General features: G+C 35.8%; 2 protein-coding genes across 3 annotated transcripts in view; both read right to left on the bottom strand.

The window, feature by feature from the left end:
- Nucleotides 1-294: 294 nt before the first annotated feature.
- LOC144472341 (sodium/potassium-transporting ATPase subunit beta-2) lies at nt 295-19,867 on the bottom strand. The gene is made up of 5 exons (XM_078185324.1): nt 19,472-19,867; nt 13,669-13,929; nt 10,427-10,608; nt 8,065-8,338; nt 295-3,884 (listed from the first exon to the last, which is right to left on the bottom strand). Exons 1-5 carry the CDS (start codon nt 19,596-19,598, stop codon nt 3,781-3,783), a joined length of 948 nt encoding a protein of 315 aa, XP_078041450.1. The 5' UTR covers nt 19,599-19,867; the 3' UTR covers nt 295-3,780.
- Nucleotides 19,868-20,690: 823 nt separating this feature from the next.
- Nucleotides 20,691-23,765, bottom strand: part of LOC144472339 (uncharacterized) — a 15,640-nt gene continuing 12,565 nt past the window's right edge. For both annotated transcript variants that reach the window (XM_078185321.1, XM_078185322.1), the window contains 2 exons: nt 21,293-21,454; nt 20,691-21,171 (listed from right to left, as the gene is read on the bottom strand). The gene's annotated coding sequence lies outside the window, so the exon portion shown is untranslated. The remainder of the gene's footprint in view (nt 21,172-21,292; nt 21,455-23,765) is intronic.

Raw genomic sequence — 23,765 nt, 5'->3', positions numbered from 1 at the left:
CTTTCAACGACGCTCGCGCGCGAACCATGATCTCCTCTCGTTTCAACGATACATGTTATTTGGAAACAACTCATTTACAATGACGAATATTATATTACATGGTCGGTCTCGATCGGTGCTCTATACACGTGTAACAATCTTTTTAATAGAACACTATACCGCCGTGTGATTTTCATCATTATCATCCGCATTCCATCTTAAATCGTCATTAACATCCTCTTCTGTCTCTTCATTTCTTTTTTTGACACACTCCATTCTCTTCTTTCATTTTCTTCTTCGTGTTCCTTTCTTACATTTCTTTTTTTTTTGGTTCTTAAAAGTTAATAGTATCATTGACGAATAATCTATGTTAAGTTTTTTTTTCTCTTATTTCAACGTGGCTCCGGGTGAGGACCCAAGAAAATCATAAATAACGATCGCTCGATACAACAATTAATAAATAGCAATGAAATTATTATTAATTTCTTCCGGCAGCGCTCACAGTTCGAAGTCGCCGCCCGTTTGGATCGTTCGCCGATCTTGAAGCTTTTGTACTATCGGTTTCGTCCACATAACTGTGTGTCAGCCGGAAGCGGAACGACCATATTTTTTCTCTTTCGTTCGTAACGCTCTCACCGGACGAATCTCTACTCGACCTCTCTTTGGTCGCCCGTACTATCGAGATCGATTGCTTCGATCACAGCGATTCCAAAGGAAGATTGACGATCTGCTATAGAGCCTCACAGCTGTATTTTCCATGTCTATTTTATAGCGTACAATATACGAAAGTAAACACAACATATAGAGTGCAACGGATACTAAAAGATTTTCCAATAAAATATTCAAAGGACAAACATCATGTACATGTGTGTGTAACAGGTAACAGAGATTATATTTGGTAGTGAACATATTCGGCAGTATGATTTTCGGTAGTGAAAACGTATAAGCGTAATTCTGGACAACAATTAAGGAGGAGAAGATTCCTCGATATTTCGGTTGGTTGGTTGGTTAGTATCATCGAATTCGTAACGTTGCCCCTATTCGAGGTGTGCTCCAACGAGTAGAAACCCACGAGCCGAGGATTCGAATATGCAAAGGGGCGACGACCACCGCGTAAACGCTGTCTTTCGAAAAACGAACAAGCTCTCGGGACAACCAGTTTTGTTTTCTAAAATACAAGCCACAAAGACGGGAGATCAGGGAGCGAATATTCTATACCTAAACCGTTTTATTCTTTTCTGTTCCTTTTCGTCTGTTTTCGATCGCATGGTCGTCGTGAAGAAAGAAAGAAACAGGTGATTCTTCGAATCTTTGTGTCAACGATAGCATGACATTTGTTAAATTCAAAGATAAATGGATTCACACGAACTTATTTCATGCGACTAGATGAGAAAGAAGTTTGATTGATTCCTCGAAAAGAATTATACTTTGTCAATTAGAAAAACACTGTCTGATACAATATAGAATAGAATTTCTCTGATCTCCAGACTGTATGATACAACCTATCGACTATACGATTGCGTGGACTAGCACTAGATATTATCATGCGGTACAATATAATCATAAATACATATTCCATACGGTATCTCGTATGTTTTATCACTAGGCTGATTAATCTTTTCCCGTGCAGTCTGCGCGCTGCTTCTCGACAAATCGAAATCCAACCAAACTTCCGGTATTCCCGCGACTATTTTGTAATTGCTATTTAATTTGGTGTTCTCAAGCACGCAACGCGAGCTTTTGTCCCTGCGCTCGCTAGTGGCGGTAACAATACGTATCAATGGTTTCACTGAACCCCGATAAAATCCGTCGATTCGAAAATTCGCCGCATTCGCAGTGTTGAGCAATTTGTTTGCGAGAAAACAAGGATAGAACACGGATTCGAAATAGAAACACGTTGTCCGTATTTTGATCGTTCGAAAGCTGACCAGCTCGTAGGACATACGATTTAGAATTTCACGTTTAACAATACTGTCCGCAACTACAACGAAGTAAATCAATTTTTGGTGATTTTTCGTTTTTTCTTCTCTCTAGGTTACCACCATTTATTAGTTACGCGCACCGGAATGCTGAACGACGATAGACCTCTATCCCCGCACCGGCGGAACTTCAAATTCAAATCCGAGACGAACCGGGTTCCCATGAACGGAAACCAGTTTTCCCTACGCATTCATTGAAGAAACCGTACCGATCCCGACACGTCGCTCGTTCCAACGGCTCGAACAAAGACTGCAGCTTGTTACAAAAACGAATCAAAGGAGAGTATATACGGGATTTCCAGTCAAAAGTTCCACCGCAAGAATCCACCGAATCTGCCGAATTGTATCAAAACCAATTCTAGATTGCAGGTCCCCCTCTCTTTCGTTTCGACGACAATTGCCGTCCTCTCTTTAATCACTCGTTCGCAGACACGTCTGAATTTCGATTCTTCGGGCGTTGATCGCGTCTCTCACAAGCCGAAACGGCGGAACTTTCGATCCAGATTCGCCGAGAGCCGCGACCGAGAGCTTCTTCGTAGAATTCGAAATCAAAAGTTCCACCGTGCCGGGTGCACCGTACCGACGGGCGTAAAGACACTAATTTTATTTTTCATTTCATTCGTTTAATACGTCTACGTGGCACGAACTAAGAGTATCAATTATCCTCGGTGTACCCTACACGTTAGCGGTTCTCGTCAGCTATAGGCGAGTACCAACGAGTTCGAGAAAACGAACGTTAAACGGAAAATCAGAACGTCGCATGCGCGCCCCAATGTCTGCGACGAGACGGAAATTCGGAGAATCTGAACGCGATGTATCGTAACGGTAATTGTACATAACATATCGCATCGTGTAACAACGTATCGTATCGTATCGTAATGTAATGTAACGTAACGTAACGTAACGTAACGGAACGGAATAGAATCGAACGATAGACGGAAACGATACTCGGTACACGAAAAGCGTAAGACTCGTGAAAGGGGCAAAACAGTAAGGATTAACTCTTACGCGCTCCAACGGGATACCCCGAACGATACTTAGATCCTGACAGTACGACCACTCCCCTTCACCCCCCGATAGAAAGAAGAGATACCGCCACTCGTTTTGTGCAGAATTTTTCCGCTGAACTGTGTTTTCCTTTTTGTGCATCCCGACACGTACCCTCGTGTATGACGTACATGTGTTATATTCGGTGTTCTACAGCTTGTGTATAGCCAATTTTACACGGATCCGTTCTACCGTTCTGTGAGAAACCATTTGCCGTGGAAGCGTCGATCGATAAGAGAACTCCTTATCTGCGTGTATACGTGTGTGTCTGTCTCTATCCTTGCTTGTATCTTTAGTGTCGCGTGTGTGTGTATCATGTGCACCCATGTATTATTGTAAGTGTATCTGCTTTTCATGTGTGCGCACACGCGTGTGTTACGTGTGTGGTCTGGTCGTGTGTTGCGTGTACCTTCGTGAAAGAGAAATGAACACGAACAACGATTTTTCTTTGTTTTTTCTTTTTTTTTAATGGTAGTAAGAAGCGCGACGATGAATTTAACGACGAGTTAAAGATCACAATGGAGAGAATCAGTTCAATGATGAGAATGGGTGAAATATTATATGGTATGAGCGCCTGACGGATCTACGGTAAGTACGACGAGAAGAAACGCGGCTAGGGCGGTATCGTCGGCAGAGATAACCGGAGGAAAGAAGGAGTGGTCACGATCCGCCAGCGAGATTGATTAAAAAAGAAATTTGTCTTATTCTCCTTCCCTCCTACATATTTCTTGGACGCAGTTGGTAGTGGTCTTGCAAAAGGTGGCAAGTGTTGCGCTTAATCCACCATTAGCTCGAAGTGTACGGAGCCGCGCCTGTCGAATCTGTCGTGGACGATGTTTTGCGCCCAGGCCTTGCACTCGATGTTGATCAGCACACCATCTGAAAGGTTTCGTTTCACGTAAGAATCTCGTCTCGCAATCGTATTCGATTCACTAACAAGAGTACAGTTACTCGATTTAATATTCGGACACCATGGTACTTGCGTCATTATTGCTCGACATATTTATTTGAAATAGTTCTATCGAATTTTCTGATCTGTTATAGTTTCAAGTACATATCCTAGTTTACAAATATATAAAATCATTTATTTTATTTTTCATTACTATATACATAATGAATTATAAACGGAATTAGGCCACGTTTTAATGTCGAAATAATATTCAGACACCGGGATACGTCTTACTTCTTATTCGCTTTAGAAGGTCAATATATGGACTCTTCGTTTGCTTGTTTGTAAACATCAAGTGCTTGTCACAGCTCACTTGATTTCTGTGGATCAGTTTCCTCAGATATTTCATTGTTTTTATATGAATTTGTGAAAATGGGTAGGAAAAATAAAAATACCTCATTTGACATCCGACAACTTGTAATATATCACCCAGAAAAAGGGCAATCATATCGAGAAATTAGAGAATTATTACAAGTAACTGTATGCCCAGTGGAATCGTGAAAATCAACTATTACGCAAGGCGATGCGACCGCACAGGGTACGGTAGAGCGGCGTGAGACATCTACCGCCGTCAACGCTATTCAGAATTGTGGTGTTCGCCGGGCAGTTACCCCACACCGTAAGGCGAGACTCCCTGCGCATGCGTCGTCTTGCATAGTTTATTTCATGACTACAAATGGATACAACCGCTGTAGCACGATATCAAACACTCGATCTTCCAACAAATTAGCACTCCACTGTTAGAATTGAATAATTACAATAGTTGTGGTAAATGCGCTATTCATGTCACACTGTGCTCGTATATTATTAGGTTGGTAAGAAATTAATGTCGGTTTTCGAACTTTCGAACTTTCACGCATGTTTTGGGATAACAATTCACTTTTTTCTGTTTACCTTCCAATGTCATCTTACAATGCAGACGTCGTGCTGCATGCTGATAGGTATGCTTTTCTTTGTACTGTTATTACGAGCACAAATTAGTTCGGTCCGTTTTCAAAAGATAGCTCTAACTGTTATGACTGTTTCGTAGTAACAACTGATTTCAATTGTTTCTGAGAGATTAGATATCTGCCAATAACATTCAGTTTATATTGCTTTGAGTTTCATTTAATACACCTGTTTTTTACTCTGTTGAATATGTCAAGTTTTGTATTAACTAAGCAGCATTTGCGGGAGATTTTAGTTTTCTGCTTTAATTGGAAGAAAAGTGCAGCTGAAGCACATCGAATGCTTGTCAAGTCTATGGTGACAATGTTCCAACTGATAAATCATGTAGGGAATGGTTTCGACGTTTTAAGAATGGTGATTCTAGCGTTGAAGACAAGCCTCGCTCTGGGCAGCCAAAAAAATTTGAAGACAAACAATTAGAGGCATTACTCGATGAAGATCCGAGTGAAACTCAAGAGGAGCTTGCAGCATCATTGGGAGTTTCCCAACAAGCAGTTTCCGTACGATTGAAATCCGTGGGAATGATTCACAAGCAAGGCAATTGGGTGCCGTATGGCAATTGGGTACGATCGGAGACATGACAAAGTCATTCTTCTCCATGATACCGCTCGGACTCATGTCGCAAAAGTTGTGAAAAATTATTTGGAAACACTCAAGTGGGATATTTTACCGCACCCGCCGTACTCGCTGGACATTGCTCCTTCTGGTTACTGGTTGTTCCGGCAGATGCAGCACGATTTAGCAGGTCACAGATTCACTTCTTTCGCAGAAATCGAAAATTGACTTGTAACTTGGATCGCCTCAAAAGACGAGATATTTTTTTGAGATGGAATTCGAAAATTGCCTGAGAGGTGGGGAAAAGTAGTGAACAGCGATGGACAATACTTTGATTAATCTGTTAATTCATTTTGTTCTCGAAATAAATGCATTTTCCACCACAAAAGAACGGAACGAACTAATTTTTACTCCCAATAATTTGTGCTCACTTCAAGTTATTGACTCCGTAATGGATACCAAGCATGTTCGTGTAATATTCGTTCGAAGAATTTATCAATTCCAGAACAACAGAATTTTACGCTACTGGAATTAACAAACTGTCAATTTATTCGCAAAAAATGTGTAGATTGTAATGGTCTTATTTTGATTAAAAAAAACTTATTCCGATTTGCGATATGCCGATTTAAAGATATAGTTTGAAAACCGGCATTATTTTCTTACTAACCTAATAAAACCATAATATAAAGAATGCGATGAAAGAGATTGTATCACATTTTTTATATTTTAGTTTTAATATTCGTGCAGGATGTGACACAACTATTAAAATTATTTAGCTCAAAAAGTACCTTGTAGGAGGTCACAATCAACGTAATCACTGAAAATCTTGAGATAAAGTAACCCTGCACGTCAAATTTAATCATTCCTTTTAAATCGAAAAAAACTAAGTCAAACGGTTAACTCATAATTCTGGGTTATTTATAGGTTAGTTCTGTTGAAGTTCTGGGTGTTTAAAATGATTAACAACAGGAGGAAATATTCGTTGTAAACGGTAGTCACCATTGTTTGCAATAAAATTTATATTAAATAGAAAAATTGAATAAAATTTTATAAAGAATTTGTAATATATAAGTTAAATTTTGATGTAAGAAAAGGTTGACTTTATTTATAAGATCCTTGTATAAATTGAGTGCAAAAATATGAATATGATCTATAAAATTATCGATTTTTAATAAAAAAGATCTGTATATTAGCTAAAATTATAATAAAAAATCTAGTTTATTTAGAATTAGATTAAGCCATCTTAATCTAATCTCTTCGCACTTTCTATTTGGAGTCTACTATGACCTCAATATGTCAGTTATTTTCGTGAAAGGCATAGCGTCAGGTAAGGGCTAATATCTCGGTAGCTAATTAGGACCCGTTGCTGAAATTTTGTACTCGGATTTCTTCTCCCTCTTCTTTCCCTCGCCCACCATATTTTAGTTCGTTAGAACAAATGTGTCACACTGCATTACATCCCAAGCGACCTTTAGCTTTTCACTACTCTGATTATCGGTAAATTCCTTCAACAATAAGCCTCTAATCATTAATACAGGAGCGTATATTGCTGATAAAAACTATTCTATGACTTTATCAAATTAATGTAAATCCTGATTAAGAAATGTTTGTTAGACGTTTCAATGCAATGTATTTGTTGTCAATAAAGTTGAAATAAATGGCTAATAATAAGGTGGGAATCTGCCCCATGTATAGTCGAAAATGAGAATTATACTAACGAGTTACATTATCAACGTGTTACACGCAATTTTATTGTAGAATAATATAGAACCCGTAAAAATGTTCAACACATATCATCCTTTTATCGGCCAACGTCTACGTTAAAAGGGTGAAGAAGCCACCAAAGTAAAAGTTCAGAAGTCTACCGAATGTCTCAAAGAATTATTAAGCATAGGCACAAATTTCAAAATAATAATTTCTATCTCTTCCGGCTACGCAATTATTTTACATAACATTTTCGAAGAAAAAGTGTTTTTAAAAAATATACTAAAATTATAATATAAGATTTAATGAAAAATACTTTAAATCGAAAAATGTGAAATATATGTAACAGATCTAGACAAAAAATACATAATAAAACTAATGTATAAATTACTGTTTAATGTACAAATTATATATAAATTAATGTATAAATTTTTCCATTGTCAGTAGTACTTCAATTACCAGACTAAATAGTTTAACACGAATTTTCGTGTTAAATGATGTTATAATTTTTAAATTATTTTGAAACGTGATACAATAATTTTTTATGGCGCCTCAGAGTCGCCGCTCGAATGCAAAGGGTTAAAGTATTGTTTACTTAATCAAATTGAAATTGAAAAGTTAAGTTGTACGGTATCAATTAGGGTAGTGGTGCCGGTTATTATGGTGTGTTCAGTTACAGTACCATTCTGAATAAAAAAAACTTAATATGCTTATTAGATAAATACGGCTGCCACTACTCTACCTTGTCAATATTCTTATACTTTGCTGGTCCTAGGAAAATTAAGAAAATAAATGGATTAACGTAAAAATGAATTTTTCTGTCCAAGCAAAACGATTTCGTCGAAAGAATTAAAAGAATGGCGAAGGTTCGTTGTATGTGTAATAAGAAAAGAGTTTTCTCACATTTAGGTCTCTCGAAGAAAACAGCTACGAGAGGGCTGAGATATCCGGGGGTGTTTGTGAAGGGGAAGTAGTAGCCAGGGAAGCCACGGCGTGGATAGTATTGAATTGCTCCCATGTTTTCAACATCAGCTGGATTTTCGCCAGCGCACGATATCCAAATGGTGTCCAACCTGTTCGCGAGTTCCTCATGCTTGATGTGTTCCTGAAGATCGGATGGCATAGTGTCTGGCAGGTTTTTCGTGTCGTTATAATATTGTGGCAGCCAGCCGAAAATCTGCAATTAAAATTAACAACCACGCTGATAACTTCTTGACGATCGTCCAACTTAAGATTAGAATTGAATGCAACAACAATGGCTGTGCGTTCATAGTCTTACCACTCTTACACTATCCTTCTTATTTAAAATGTCTTATCTTCTAATTTGCCACTTTTCAGGATATTTTCAACTATTTTTATTGCATCGATGTTAATCTATTTATTTGTTTTAACTTATTTGAAAATAGTATTATTAATCTAAAGCTGCATTTTTATTCGTGTACTTCCGAGAATAATACCTTTTCGCCAATCCTGTCTTGTCCAATGTTTATAAGCCTCAGCAGATGGAAGTCTCATTTTTCGATTTTTTAATGTTCAGTGTTAGACTAAATTGTAAGCTTGTTCAATGGTAAATTTTACAAGTTTCTTCTAATTCTTCCAACATGGATTTGTATGTCATTGTTTAAATTAATTTTCGCCGGTATATCAATTATTGCTGGTATAGCAAAACGAAAACAATTAATTTGCAAGTAAAGAAATGGATCGTCCATCTTTTTCGGTTGTTTTTCTTAGTCTTTCACTTTTTAGTCGATCAAAATAAAGGCCAGTATTAACCCTTTGTGCTCGAACCCATTTTAAGCTTAGATCCAAGATTGCTATTTCGACCAGCTGTAGTATAGTACTTAGTATAATTTGTGCATGTGAAATTGAGTCTTGTGACTCGTGAAACTGTTACTATTTTAACAGAAAGGTCTTTAATTATTTCAACATTATTTTATTAATTATATGACAATTTTCATTGGCGCTTCAGAGGCACCGCTCGAGTGCAAAGGGTTAAAAAATGTGTATCATGCTTGTTTCTGAGCAGCTCCTTACCTTTAATAATAGTTACTTGTTTAGCTATTAATTTGTTAAGTTATTAAACTTAAATCAACCAAAGACTCGCAAATACGGATTTTAATACTTGTATACTAAAATAACAAACGAAGTCATGAAGTGTTTTTTCTTCAACAGACCGTCGTAAACTAATGTCCGTCTTTCACAGAAATCTGAAGACCAGAAACATAAAAACAACTGTGGCTTCCTGCTTAACCCCTTGCCGTACCATTTTCCTTACAATTACTATGATTAGAATCTTTTTGATCGCACTAATTTCTTCGAAGAAACAGGAATTTTATATTTATTATTTTCTTACATCTGCTCTAATATTTAAATATTGCTAATAGGAGAGTAATATTTAATTCTTACTTAAAGCAACGGATGAACATTCATACCTAACAATTTATCATTAACAATCTTCATCGCGAGTCTGACTCGTTAAAGTACAGCAAGGGGTTAATTTGTATGTTATGATCATTAGCAAGTTTCAAACTTCTTCAATGATGAGTAAATTGAGAGTTTTACGCATTTATATGACAAAAATGGGTAACCAACATACACAACAGTGAGACATCAAATGAATTTAAGACTGTTGTTGCATTAATTTATTGAAATTATCAAAAGGAGAAATACCTGTCTTGCATAATTGATTTAATCTGTTAATTACAAGTAAAACGTTGTAACTAAGGTAAATTGTTAGATCAAAACAGTTAACAATAACATTGTATAGGAAATGGCGTATATTTTCTATACAATACAATAATATTATTCTTCTACGACCAGCAAAGTCTATCAACTTTAAAACGCGAAAATGAAGACAATCTTTTCATCGTTGAAGAAACTATAACTGAAAATTACAGTTTGTGCTAATAAAAATAAATGTGTTGGACAAGATTTGGAATTCATTTTGTAAGTATATAGTAAAATCTAAATTTCCTGGGTATATTCAATTCACTAGTAAATTATTTAATATATATCCTATTATTATAGATTATTATAGATTATAGATTTTTATACATTAGCCAACATACGCGAATTTAGTAATTTAGTTGCGCCATTTTTTAAATTGGCAAAATAATTTGATTACTTAATACGGATAAATATACACCTTCTGTATTTATAGGACAGGAAGAAGTTTTTATTTAGTATTTTGCATCCGTGATAAATAAAATGAGATGTGTGACAGAAATAGGTGAGGTAGAAATTAATTCGATAAGGAGAAACGTACCTTGTTAAGCTTCAAGAAAATGCAAGGAGCAGATTTATTATAGCCGTATTTGTTCTCCTTCGTGCACTGTCCCCACGATGTCATGTTTACATCGCAAACTCTGCCGGGCGCTGGCGGCTTCGAATAATCGCAGAACATCCTCCTTTTAGTGCCATTCGTAAAGGTCGGAGATTTGTGGTAGTCTGAAGAAATCCGAAATTCATTCTTTAGATAATTGATTTGTTACAGACTTTATATAACTAAATTCATTATACGACTAAGGCATTATACAACGAAATTCTTTCAGAAATAATCCTTATTATCCTCTCAATATATTATCTTATTTGGTTACATGTTATTTGAGATAGTCGCGTATCAGTTGGCTCGTTTAAAGTCAAAGCTTTAAAGGTTAAAGTTTAAAGTGTAAGGTTAACGCCGCAAATATTCTCCATTTCCAACAACATCGTTGAAATCTTCACCAGCTAGGTAGATTTACCTAAACCTTTCTAAAGTGCTTCCCTTCTAAAATAATTAATTTAGTGCAAGTTATGGCAAATTATTTGTTACTTCATCGAAGTCAAGTATTTGAATGATTTACAAAGTAAACATACTTTTAGTAATGTATTTCCAGTAATCTATTATTTCAAACGGTTATATTATTTTAAATTAAAACAAATTAATTAATTAAATTATCTTACTACAAAAACCATATACTGTACATGATTTTTTGAACGAGTATAAACTACAGCTACTATAAAATGCAAAGTAAGTAACAGAAATAGATTCCTTAGTTTGTATTCGAATTTCAAATTATTTATTTGAACCAGCTGAAAAAAAAAATAGTTAAAAAATTCTCGGAATTCCTACATTACACAAAAATCAATAACATTAGTTTAGTTAAATCGTGCTTTCACTAAAATAGTTTCCTTATTCAGCACTGTAATAATTTTTAGCTGTTCTAATTTTTATTTTAAAAAATATGGTATATAATAATTTTTAGCTGCTCTAATTTTTATTTTCAAAAATATGGTATTTACATTTATTCAATTATTTCACTTTTGTGGACACGAGACATATCTTATATAACCCAACACAATTACACTGTTCAGAAATGTTTTGTCTTAATTAATCATCATTAGGCTTTATATTTGTTGCTCGCACATCGGAAGACATAAAACCTCGACGATGTAACTTCCACGAATGTTTCCTGTGGCTTTATAATTGTTGGAAGAAGTTTATATCAGCACAGAAAGAATAGTTTGAAGGAAACGAAGTAGAAATAGCAGTGATATTATCCATTTTTATATTATAAACGAATTAGCAATGTTAAAGTAAGAGAAACTTATGTTTTTGCATTATTGATCGCACTGTGTCATAAGTAAATTGAAAATATTATATTGTAATTCCGTATAACAAAAAATATTTAATACACAGTATAAAATTGAAAATCAAATATACCATAAATATTGTTAAATATTTTTATTCCACTATCATCGTTTTCAACGTTTACAAAGGTCCGTGATATTATTTTTGGATATACAAATTGGATCCTTCCGTAATATTATAATTAATCATTTAAATATTTTCAAATATAGTAACATTGCTGCGATTATTGAGTAATCAATTTAATACTAAAAATACCTAACACTATGATCAATTTGTACTGCCTCATTAAAGTAACAAGACAGCGTTCGTCCTTTCACGTGAATATATTTATTTAAATAAGTACTTTCATCATTTCAATAATTGAAAAAATAAAATAACCACGTTTTTTATGCCATTCAAATGGCGTATGATATATGCGCGCGCGTGCGCGCTCAAAGACGCGTGATGCGCTAGAAAATGCATCTCATGTACGAATACATTTTATGCATAAAAAAATAAACAACCTTGCAAAATCTCACGATGTTGAGAATGTAATTCTCGTGGTGCATTGCTATAATTATTTACACCTAAATGTTTTGTATAGATTCAAGTGATTGTTCAGTATTGACAACTACAAGCAAAAAGATATCTTAAAAGACTGATCCTAAGATTGATGTCACCTTGACCAGATTTAAAACTTCCCTGACGTAACTGCTTAGTTCAAGCAAAGATGATTTTCTTGCCTATCGATTGATATTAGTGTTCCGATATATTTATTTGAATAACTAAAAGTCCATGCAAATAAAAAGAACCCATCTTCATGACTTATTTAATTTAATTACTTGAATACTCTAATTCAAACAGAAATTCATCCAGACCGTAACGAATAAATGGGAATTATTAATTTATCTAATTTTGTGTAATAAAACGGAGTAACTGGTTTTACATTAACATTAACAAAAGGTTTGGATGGTAAAGTGGTGAACAATTTCTGATTAATTTACCGTATTCTGCATTGCTTCTATCATTATATATTATAAATTATATTTTGAAAGTATTACATAATGCATCCATGTTAGCATAACTAAATTGAAAAATGATCGAAAACATCGCTTCTGCTATTGCGCATATAACACAATATTACCATTTATATGAACGACCTAGATTTCTTTCTTGTTTCGCACCAGTGTTTAAAAGAAGATAACAACTTGCTAATTGTTATATCGAATTGACACTATCTAATCAAACTATTTATGTCACTGTTACGTGTTAATTCGTTAATACATTAACCCATTACAGGGTCTTTGTTTATAGTATATTATTCTAATACAAATATAGAAACAAATATAGTATATTATTCTAAGCTTACCATTTAACGTGAATTAATTAATTATTCGATACGCAAAATGATTTCAAAATGTTTTCAATTATTAACAAAGTTTCAAATTATGTTCTATTATGAAACAATAAACTTTTTCTTCTTAAGAGTTGTCAAATATCGTTATGTTAATCTTTTATTATTAAATGGCTAATTAAATTTTCATAGTTCACAAACATACGTGATTATTGGATTGTATGCCTATTAATTATTTGCTATTATATATAATTATTTGCTCCTATTAAAATTAAATTTCTAAACTCAAATGATTTAAATTTAAAACATTTTAAAGTTTTAGCAATTCGTTGGGTATAAGAAATTCAGTAATGTAAATGTTGTTTCAGATTATATATATATTATATTATATATATTTGAAGGGTATCAGCTTTTTAACGTTTCCACGATTCTAAACCATAAATCCTAAAGAAAGAGCGTGTCCCTGATCAGATCTTACAATTAAATACATTTAATCTAAACACAGCGATATTAGATAATGCGAGATATCTATAATGTGAATTACCTTCGAGGAACTTGTCCAATTCCCTAGTCCAGTGCAGGAAGTTACCTTCGTCGCTGGCTTTGTACCAAACTAAAGTGCTTTCGACATTGCTGGCAGGAGGCATAGGCCTGAAACCGAGTCCAGGGTTGCTTCCAATTAAAGAGTTATCCAGTTGCCATTTCGGTTCATTCGGGTCTAACGTTTGATAGAAAACGGTCAACATAGCAGCGAAGAAACCAACAAGTACGGCATAGAAAATGACGTAGAATAACAAAATTTTCCCTGCAAAAAAAGACAAAACGTATTAGTAATATTCGGAAAAAACGAAACATACATAGAAAAAGAATAGAAAGTATAAAATATGTATATTAGTAACATATATTACACTATGTCAAAATTAAAATCAATTACCAAGAATTGGATTATTAAAGAACAACATTTATACTCAGAATTGTATTGAAATGCATTTATACACGTGGGATTTAATTAAGAAATTTTTAAAACGAGGTCACACAACTTTTCATTCATAATTTATGGACAGTCAGTGTGCAAGGCGGAATAGAATTTCAGATTCAAATAATAGTTCCGCTATTGTTTTAAGGCAAAACCTATCGATCCTTAAACATGATTAATGTATACCGTTTCATAAAAATAATAAGATTCGATTGATTTAAATATAGTACGATTTGCGTAATAATGCAAGTTTCAATGAAGAACTTTATTTAATGGTAGAAACGTTTTTATAAAATCGTTGTAATTGTAAAAGAAAACCTCTTTTTTACTCATACGATAATTCTAGTGTGAAGCAGGTAATACGTGGAATAATAAAAAAATCTGACACTCTTGCAAACAATAAGTGAGCGCTCGGATATGGTTTAACCCTTTGCGGTCGAGCGGCGACTCTAAGGCGCCACTGAATGGCAAGATTATCCATATTATTATACAAGATTATCCAAAAAATTGTTAAGAGCCTATTAACTGTTGCACAAGTCGCAAAATTCAATTCCATAATGTGACGATTTAATAAAAATATCAGTTCCAGGTTATGTAAAATGGGAACGCTATAATTTGTAAAAATATTTTCGATTTCAGTTGAAATGGCTCCGAGCGCAAAGGGTTAACCGGTTGCTGTTAAAAGAATGGTATCGTGGCAATAATTCCACCGCGGACAGGCGTTGCAACGAAAGTCTAGACATGGTAGCAATTATGATTCAAGGTCTAATTGGCCTGAATTGGTATTGAGTAAGCGTAGCCACGCGTATATTATAAGAATCGTTGATGATGATGCGCCACGAGCACATGCTGCAAGAAGTTTTCTTGTTAACCCGTTGCACTGTCGTCCCTTTCGTGCTGTGACGATTAACACTTGTACTTAATAATTTTCACCATAGGACAATTTTTGTTTCCTTATTTTCCATTGTTTCTATACTTTGATAAGAGCAGAATTTATTTTCATTTCGATGCAGAAATAATATTCATATTCAGTTGATTTTGTACAAAATCTTTACCACGAGTCTCACTCTGTAGTGCAAAGGGTTAAACCAATTCAAGTGCTTGTCAGCAATTTTTAGTAATTGTTAAATAATAATGCAGGGCATCCGCCGTATGATAGTTTTAGCGTTTAGAAGAAAAATAATTAAAATGCATGACAGAAAGGATTAATATCCTTGCGCATTGCGATGTGTACAATTGATGAAGGTTATATCCGTTAGCTTCGTTGAATTTCAATGAACGTTTTAAATCGCACAATGTATTTGTCGTGCTCTTATTTCCGATCTTTTCAAAGTGCCATAACATTCAAAGATACAAATAAATTATTCAACGGCCGCGTGAAAATAATTATTATTTAGTTTCTTATTATTGGCATTACTCGTTTACGTGTGACTTGAAATCAATCAAATGAATGAAAAAGCAAAAACAAATTTTTTATGGAAACATTTTTAATATCGAATTTTGTAATATTTCTATAAAAAGGCTACAAGAAGAAAAAATGAAACGACGGTGAAGTATGTGGGGAGTATGTTGACGCTACGACCCGCTGCTACTACAAGAAAAGCAGAGTAGGTTATTGATCCCTGTGTGTGAGGCTCGCTACATTAGACAAATATCCACGCCGTTGGATTACGTTTCTCTTCGTCTGAACCAACCAACCCTGCGAAAGTCTTACCCTCGTTCCAGAAGGATTTGTAGAATATCAGATTTCTTCCGATTTCCTGCTAGTTAAACCATTTTCTCAGACGAATTTTTCTATCCATTTTGAACCCCTCGATTTTCTTTCCGAGAAATCTTAGTCGCACAGTGGACTTATTTAGATTTTTATATTATACTTAGACTTTATTTATAAATAACGAACTTCACCGATTTAAGGAAAATTAAAAGTGTAGGATGCAATTAAACGAAAACTTTTCTATATTTTGAAGATATTGTTAATAAAAATGAATTCGAAAATTGTATTTCACGACTTTCGACACAGATTTGTGTATTAACCCTTTGCAGTCGGAGCCATTTTAACTGGAAATCCAAAATATTTCTTCAGAATCACACTGTTTCCATTTTATATAACCTGGAGCATTTTATACATTATAAAATTGAATTTTATGACTTATATAACAGATAATAGCTCTTAACAATTTTTTAAATATTAGTAAATTTGATAAAGATTATTTTCAAACGTGTCGTTTTAAAATATTAAATATTTATTAATTTAAAATTTTAACCTCGTGAAAATCAATTAGTGTAGAAATTTGATCATTTACAGTACTTGACAATGCGAGAAAAGTTAAACAACCTAGTTAATAACCTTCTATTCTTTTCCTATAATTAAATGCGACAATATTAAAAAGCTTTATTAATAAATCTTCAAAATGTAAAAATCAAATTGAATTTCGTATATAAAACATCTTCTACTATCGAAAAACTTACGTAACTATTTAAGCGCTTCCTGTTTCGTAACTTTATTACTATTCTAACATTTGCCGTCACGATATTGGTTACAAGTAATTCTAATTTTAGAATCAATTGTTACGCACGACAACGCTACATAACTTCGATGACCCTAAAACAGAGTCTCCGGTTGAAAGTTTCGTCGTGATTCGATTTGACAACGGCGAAACAATTTCAGAAGGAAATTTTGTTCAACCAGACAATCTGTTGGTTTTCAAGCTGAAAACGGAGACGACGTGTGTCACAAAGAGCGTCATTTCCTGGCACAAAGAATCGAGTATAGACGCAACAATATCAACGACCTACTTCACGAAAGAACCGCGGTTGGCTTCTAAGTTTGTGGCGCCGTCGCGTTTCGCGTGCCGAGGATCGATATCTCGAAAAAACCGTGAAAATGTTACGTTTCTATAGCAACCGCGGCAATGTATCGCATTTCGATGGAAGTAAAATCAAATTCGTCGATCGGACGAAGCATTTGAAGACGTTATCGCATCGACGATGGCTCGTTCGGCAGAAAACGGTGTATCGAAGTCTCCCTTATTTCGACTGCGACTACTTGTCGCGAGGAAATGCTTTCACCAGTAGCACGAGTCGCGCGTTAGCAACATTTTTTGTTCTGGCTCGAACTGTTCATCCTTCCTGAACAACAAAGGTATGCGGTTATTATTATTCCCTTCGAAAACCAAGAATTCTTTCTTATTATATCTGATAAACCAACTTGTTTTAGATCAATACATTTATAAATAGACCACGGGTGAATATTTCAGTAGGGAACCTTAAAGAATCTCGTTCATGATTTATGTTCCTCTTTGGGACTAATGAAACACGAGAATTAGTAATATAACGTTTAATAGCTAATAATCAATAGTAATAACAAATCGCGAGCGATTCGGAAGGCAAGCGTGTTACATTTTTAAGAACAAAAATGGCTGCCCGGTCACGCTAGTTGGATGCTGCGAAATTTCGAACAGCCGTCCAAAGATATGCGTTACTCGGTTAAGCAGCTTCGTGCGAACGATAATGAAGTTCGACGGGAAATCAAATCGCAAACGGTTCGAAATCAGAACAGGCTATTTCAGTGGAATGGCATGACCATTCTATTGATTTTGGTGAAAATCGATCAACCTTTCGAGAGGAGGGGAAAAAACACCGGAACGTGTATAAGGAATGCAGCTTGCACGGGCGAACGCGTAAGCTGTTTTAAGCGTGCTAACGCGATAACTCGAGATCGAATGCACTCCTTTGACGTCGTTCCTAGTCGCTTCCCGATGCTCGTAAATGTCAATGTGTTTACGGAAAGATTCTCGAAACCGGCGCTTCTCGTTTTTATTAGCGATCAGTTGCAGAGCAAATGCAATGAATCGTTCGCTTTATTCAAACATATTCGAACGATAATCGCTAACGCCTTGGATACTACGATTATCGAATTGTGAAAATAAAAGGAAAGATCCAGTGATCTGTGCAACAATTTTATTACAGATCGTGCTTGTGTCTACGGAAAAATTAGAGCAATTTGCAAGGAAATATTAAAAATACACAAGTGTGTGTAGGGTGTTAATTTTTCAGAGGAAAATCTGTAACTAAGCTAATTTATAAACTCGCAAAATAGCAACATCGAAAAATTTCAGAAATTCACGATTAGTCGAAAAGTCAAATAATTTCCGAGTTTGGAACTCGTACACCCTTGCAGATTTCAGCGAGAATTGCTAAAATCTCGGTACGTCCCAATTACACCCTCTGATAAGAAAGCTCCGGAATCGTTGATCGATCGTACGTCAACGGATAACATAACGGTATTGTGTAACCCTATTTATCGTGCAGGCTACAATTGATTTCATAAAATGTACCGCAACAATAGATCTTCATCGGTCGTTACGTAACGGAGAACAGTGCAGATAATTTGTTTGAAAATGTCCACATTAATTGCTAAAATGTTCCGAATAACGAACAAATTATTCCAACTCGTTCCGCTTTTTCGCCGAGTCCTTCGTTCGATATTCTGATACGGCTTTACGGCTTACTCTGATACTCTTTTCGGCGTTAAACAATTGCGTTACCGAACATTCGACGTCCTCGGCGATTCCCGAGCAAACGGAAAGCAAAAGCTACGATTTGAAAAGAAAGACCAGAGAATTTCGCCAACTCCTCTCGCAGTCTCGCATCACAACAGATAAAAATAGGGCAGATAAAAATGGAAATCTCGAAAGTTACCGCCCCCCCCGTCATTATATTTCCGAAGGGAAAAAAGTGTTAACAGCGGAACGGAACGGTATCGAAACAGGATATGCGTAACTTCAGATAAGGCTCGTCGTATCCTTTTCCACTCGATCGAACCGCCTGCTACTCGACCAAGAAAGAATAGTTGAACGACAAGGAAAAAATTGAGAGAACCTATGAGATAAAATACGTCTTCGCAAGAAGTGATTTCACGGATCGAGATTTATTGCAACGAAGGCAGAAGCGAGGCCTCGACTCCGTGCCATGGTATTGACGTTAGAAATGAGGAATCGATTTAACCAGAACGCTTTCGTGTATTAGAATGCAGCAGGAAGATCTTTACATGTATATGGCATCGAGCTGCATTGCGCGCGTACGTTGCGACACTGTTAACGACACGGAATACCGATTAAATGTCAATGAATCCCGATGTCACGAAGCACATAGCCACCCCGTTTGCAGCCTTTCGGTGATTTTCATAAATTCCCTCGCCAGCTTGCATCGGTACGCGAAACTGTTCGCGAATTTAAGGTGGAACTGATTAGCGAGAAGATTTATGTGAAGGTACCGAGATAATATAAAGACGAGGGTTGCTAACTAAGCAATTGGATTTCACTAGGTCTAATATCTGTCGATATGAGGAAAGGAAGAACGAAAAACTTACCCCAGCTGGCTCCCGTGCGCCCGAGGAACTGTCCCGTCTCGGAATTCCATAAAAAGATCTTAAAACCCTCCCATTTGCCAAGCTTCGGCGGCGGACTGTAATACTGCTCGACTTTCTTGTCCTCCATTCCGATCGTTGAAACTCAAGCTTCGATATACGAGTTAGAGAGCGTCGGTCGCAAGCTCTCTCGCGTTAACACCGCAAACGTCCGACGTGCCGAGTCCCTTTTCTCAGGTTCCTCCGGTTCCTCCCGTTAGTCTTGTCCGTCTCCTGAAGGAACAGTGGCACGGCCGAGGACGCAAAAGAAGGAAGGAAGGTTTGTGATTCGTGCCCTCGTCTGGAGCCGCTGTTCTCGGGCGCACTCGTCCGGCCAAAGGGATGAATATTGAGCGATCGAAACCAGCCTGGCCCGAGCTTTTCAGGCCGCCCCTCCTTCTCTCGGTGCTCCTCTATTCTCCTTCTCTCTGTCGCTCCAGCGGCGCTCGGTCTCCGCTCTGGAATCGCTACCCTTTTCTACCCTACCGCGTCAACGGAATCGCGCAGTCGCGTCAATACACACCCCTCACTGGTTGGCCCCCGTTTATCACGACCAGGTGGCAGTACCGGCGACGACCCTCTCTCTCTCACTTTCTCTCTCTCTCTCTCTCTCTCTCTCTCTTTCTCTCCCTCTCTCTCTCTCTCTCTCTCTCTCTCTCTCTCTCTCTCTCTCTCTCCTATTCTTATCTTCTTCTTCGTTCTCTCGCGGATTCGATCGACCCCGCCGCATGAAAGGCGCCTCCTCGCGGCGAAGTTTATTCGAACCGCGCACGGCAGATGCGGAAGAAAACGATCCCCTTCCGAACGACACCCACCTATTTCCCTCTCGCAACCCTTTGAATACGCTTCGGGTGATAGTCGCGTGCCACGGTGAACCCTCCGCGGTGTCTCCCCACGAGCTGGCAGAGATGCGAAACAAGAGCACGGCGGACGAGTAGTCGCCGCTCTGTGAAAAAGGAATATGAATGGAGGACAGACAGATCAGCGACAAAAAGATAGAGGCCAGGGGATTTGAAAACGCGTCCGACGGCCACGGAATCCCGAGACAGAATGACTGAACAGTGGGAGAGGCTTACAGGCAGCTTCCTTCTTCACGTTCTAGCGCGATCGTTCGCCCCGTTATCGTATTGTGATACGCGCTTCGACTGACCGCGCTAACATTTTTTTTCATTTCGCCGTACGGCTTGATCGAACTTGCCGCAATGGTGGTTCCGATCGGTTGCATGCGACTGTACTCTATCTGTAAATTCATTGTTTTCGAGCGATCTTACCAGATCCCGGAGAATCCACGGTTCCAACTAATCTATGTCGAGGCATTACAATAGTCATGGTGAAAGGTAATACATAGACTGCGGAGTTTTATACAAAATAGAAATGTTGTAAAAGAAATAAGAGTCACTCGTGGATTTTTATCTTTGAAAACTTTAATACGTTGAAAAATTAATTTAAATCGCACATACTAATTTTTGTTATAGATGCATAAAATCCGCAGTCGAAAATAAGGGAGCACATGTCATTTGTAACAGTTTCTCGTCGAGTTTTCAATGGTAATAATTTCCAAACGTTTAATGAACAGATACAGTAGGGAGTATGCACTCATCTCGATTGTTCCACTTTAATTGTAACAATTTGTGTTACATTTTCTACCGCAATCGAATAATAAACTGTTGGTGAAAAAAAGCACGATCATAATATCATTTGTCGGAATCAGGTTTTACAGTTTTTTTTCTTTCAGTCCGTACCATCTACGGAAAAAGAACGACAAAATAATAATGAATTCGTTACCTGTGCATTTCAGCCGTTCTATTAGTGTTACTTTCGAACACAACATTACAAGTAGTTACTTGTAATTCATGTAAATATAACTTCAGGAATTTCCTTGAATACCATACCACATCCGTACGAATATCGATAAGGCAAATGCGTAGCCATTAGATGCCATTATGGCTGAAACAAATCATGTTTATTGCAAGGCCGTCACATATTATTCAAATATAAAATATAATATATATTTAATGTAGTCAAATAAAATCCGCGTTTCCTTAATAATAAATTTAATGTCGCGTAATTGTTTGAATTGAAACCATTTGTACCATTTTGTAAAATTGTTGTTGTACCGGCGAATTTCAAGACAAAGTGAAAAAGGATAGTTTGCATTGTTTTTAACTGGTAAGAATTCGTTTTGACCGTGACAGGAAGAATGTATTCCATATGAAACCATAATGCGGTATCTGTATTGCTTACTATGCACCATACATGCTCACTGTTACATAACGAGTCTTGTGGATCGATTGTACTCACAATACTCTATTCAGTAATACTTGTTAGCGAGATTTAATAATTGTAACATTCGATATATTAAAAAGTCACGATTAATAATTAGATAGCGCTCTACCAATTGCGTAAATACGAGTGAAAACAGTTTTATAGTATATCAGTTGCAGTTGTAAAAGTATTTGCATTGTACAATAGAATTTATAAATTTACGGCAAATTTGATTGTACGAAATTATTTTACTAAAAATAAAACTGCAAATTCGTTTTATTAATCAAATTTATCACGAGTTCCTATAAACAATTTGTCACCACACTTTTATACATCCTTTCCTCTTTTTGGTCGCAAAATTTATAAATTTACATTATTTGCATTGATGTAGCGAAAGATAGTTATCTACAACATTAAATTGTTGTATAAAAAGTTATTGCCCATCTATGTTATTTCGAAAATATCCACGAAAATATTCCTTTCCTTATATGTAGTAAATATTACATGCAAATTTAATAATAATACATAATAATTAATAACAGTTAATAATAATTCGGACCACAGCCTGGACCTATAGCTCCATTGGAAATGAAGTTCAAGTATTTCATATTTTGGATTGTTTTTCTTTTTGTTAATTTCATGCTACAGTGTATTCTTTCTACAAATCAAAATTTCGGATAAAACATTCCACAATTTGTTTTTAAAGAAATCAAATATTACGTATCAATATTCTCCAGTAACATAACTTCGAATTCGCATATTTCTAAAGGGTCACGTATTTTTTCATTAAGCTGTTAGATGTATTTTTAAGCTGTTAGAAAAAGTAAAAGGTAAGTAATCGGAAGTTGTTATTGTCTAATTTGCTAAACCTAGATTTAGTAAGATGCGCATATCCGAAAATTTATCCTCAAAACTGTCAAACGATTTGGTTGGTAACGTTTTTTATTAAATATTTCATTACAGGAGGTTAAAATATTTATAATGCATTCAGATAACAGAATTTACAAATATATCTCAATATTTCCATATGTATGTATATAAATGTGTACGTATATATGTATATATATATATATAAATATATATATATATAAATATATATATATATATATATATATGTATGTATATGCATATACACGAATTACATACATACATACATACATACACATATATATACACATATCCATATATATGTATGCATGTATGCATATATATAGATATATACATATATGTATATAAATATATATATATATACATATATGTATATAAATATATATATATATATATATATATATATATATACATATACACATAACATATTTGTATGTAAATCTTTCTCTTTTCCTCTATCATGCTCTGTTTCATACATACAACGTACACACATACGCGCAGACATTCTCCCTAGCACACCGGTTCTTATGTACACGACATAGAGTGGCACAAACTGTCATACGGATCTTTTTTTTTTCGTTTTCACAACATTTTTCTTCCTTTTTCTTATATCTGCTTTTATCTGTCACAATTTTTCCTCGTATCATATAATCACACTGTATTTTTTCTTTTAAATTTCCTCTTTTTTTTTTGTTTTTACTTCGTCGCGACGACGAAAGATGAATTGTGAGTGGATGATCCTTTCATACAAGCGACCGTCTACAAGAACTAAACGAAATTTCATTTTTTCACAAAATGCGTTCTAAAAATCTCTTTATAACCATTTCTTTCTTATGTTTTCTTTTTTTTGTATTTTTCATTTCGACATTTGAAAATTAATCGTACTCGCACGCTCATACATCGAATCTCCTCATCACTGCACGCTCTCTCCCTCACGCTTAAACTCGCTTTATCCGAACGCGTGATTTCAACTCTAGAAACTATGTTTTTTTCCCCGCCCTCCGCGCAACATTAACTTTGCCTCCCGCTGTGCACCGCAACCCGAATCGTCTTCCAGAGTCCTATCGTCTTCAACTCCCACCCCTTTTTTCCCATTTTGCACAAT

Source organism: Augochlora pura, chromosome 7, assembly GCF_028453695.1.
Source record: "Augochlora pura isolate Apur16 chromosome 7, APUR_v2.2.1, whole genome shotgun sequence".
Taxonomy (NCBI): domain Eukaryota; kingdom Metazoa; phylum Arthropoda; class Insecta; order Hymenoptera; family Halictidae; genus Augochlora; species Augochlora pura.
This window is presented reverse-complemented; position numbering and strand designations above follow the sequence as displayed.

What these genes read in the sequence shown, in the direction of transcription:
- LOC144472341 (XM_078185324.1), bottom strand. Translation starts at nt 19,598, where the DNA reads ATGGAGGACAAGAAAGTCGAGCAGTATTACAGTCCGCCGCCGAAGCTT. An exon ending in ATTGGACAAGTTCCTCGAAG is followed by an intron (nt 10,609 to 13,668) that starts GTAATTCACATT and finishes GGATTTCTTCAG; the next exon opens with ACTACCACAAATCTCCGACC. An exon ending in TTTCTTCGAGAGACCTAAAT is followed by an intron (nt 3,885 to 8,064) that starts GTGAGAAAACTC and finishes GAAACCTTTCAG; the next exon opens with ATGGTGTGCTGATCAACATC.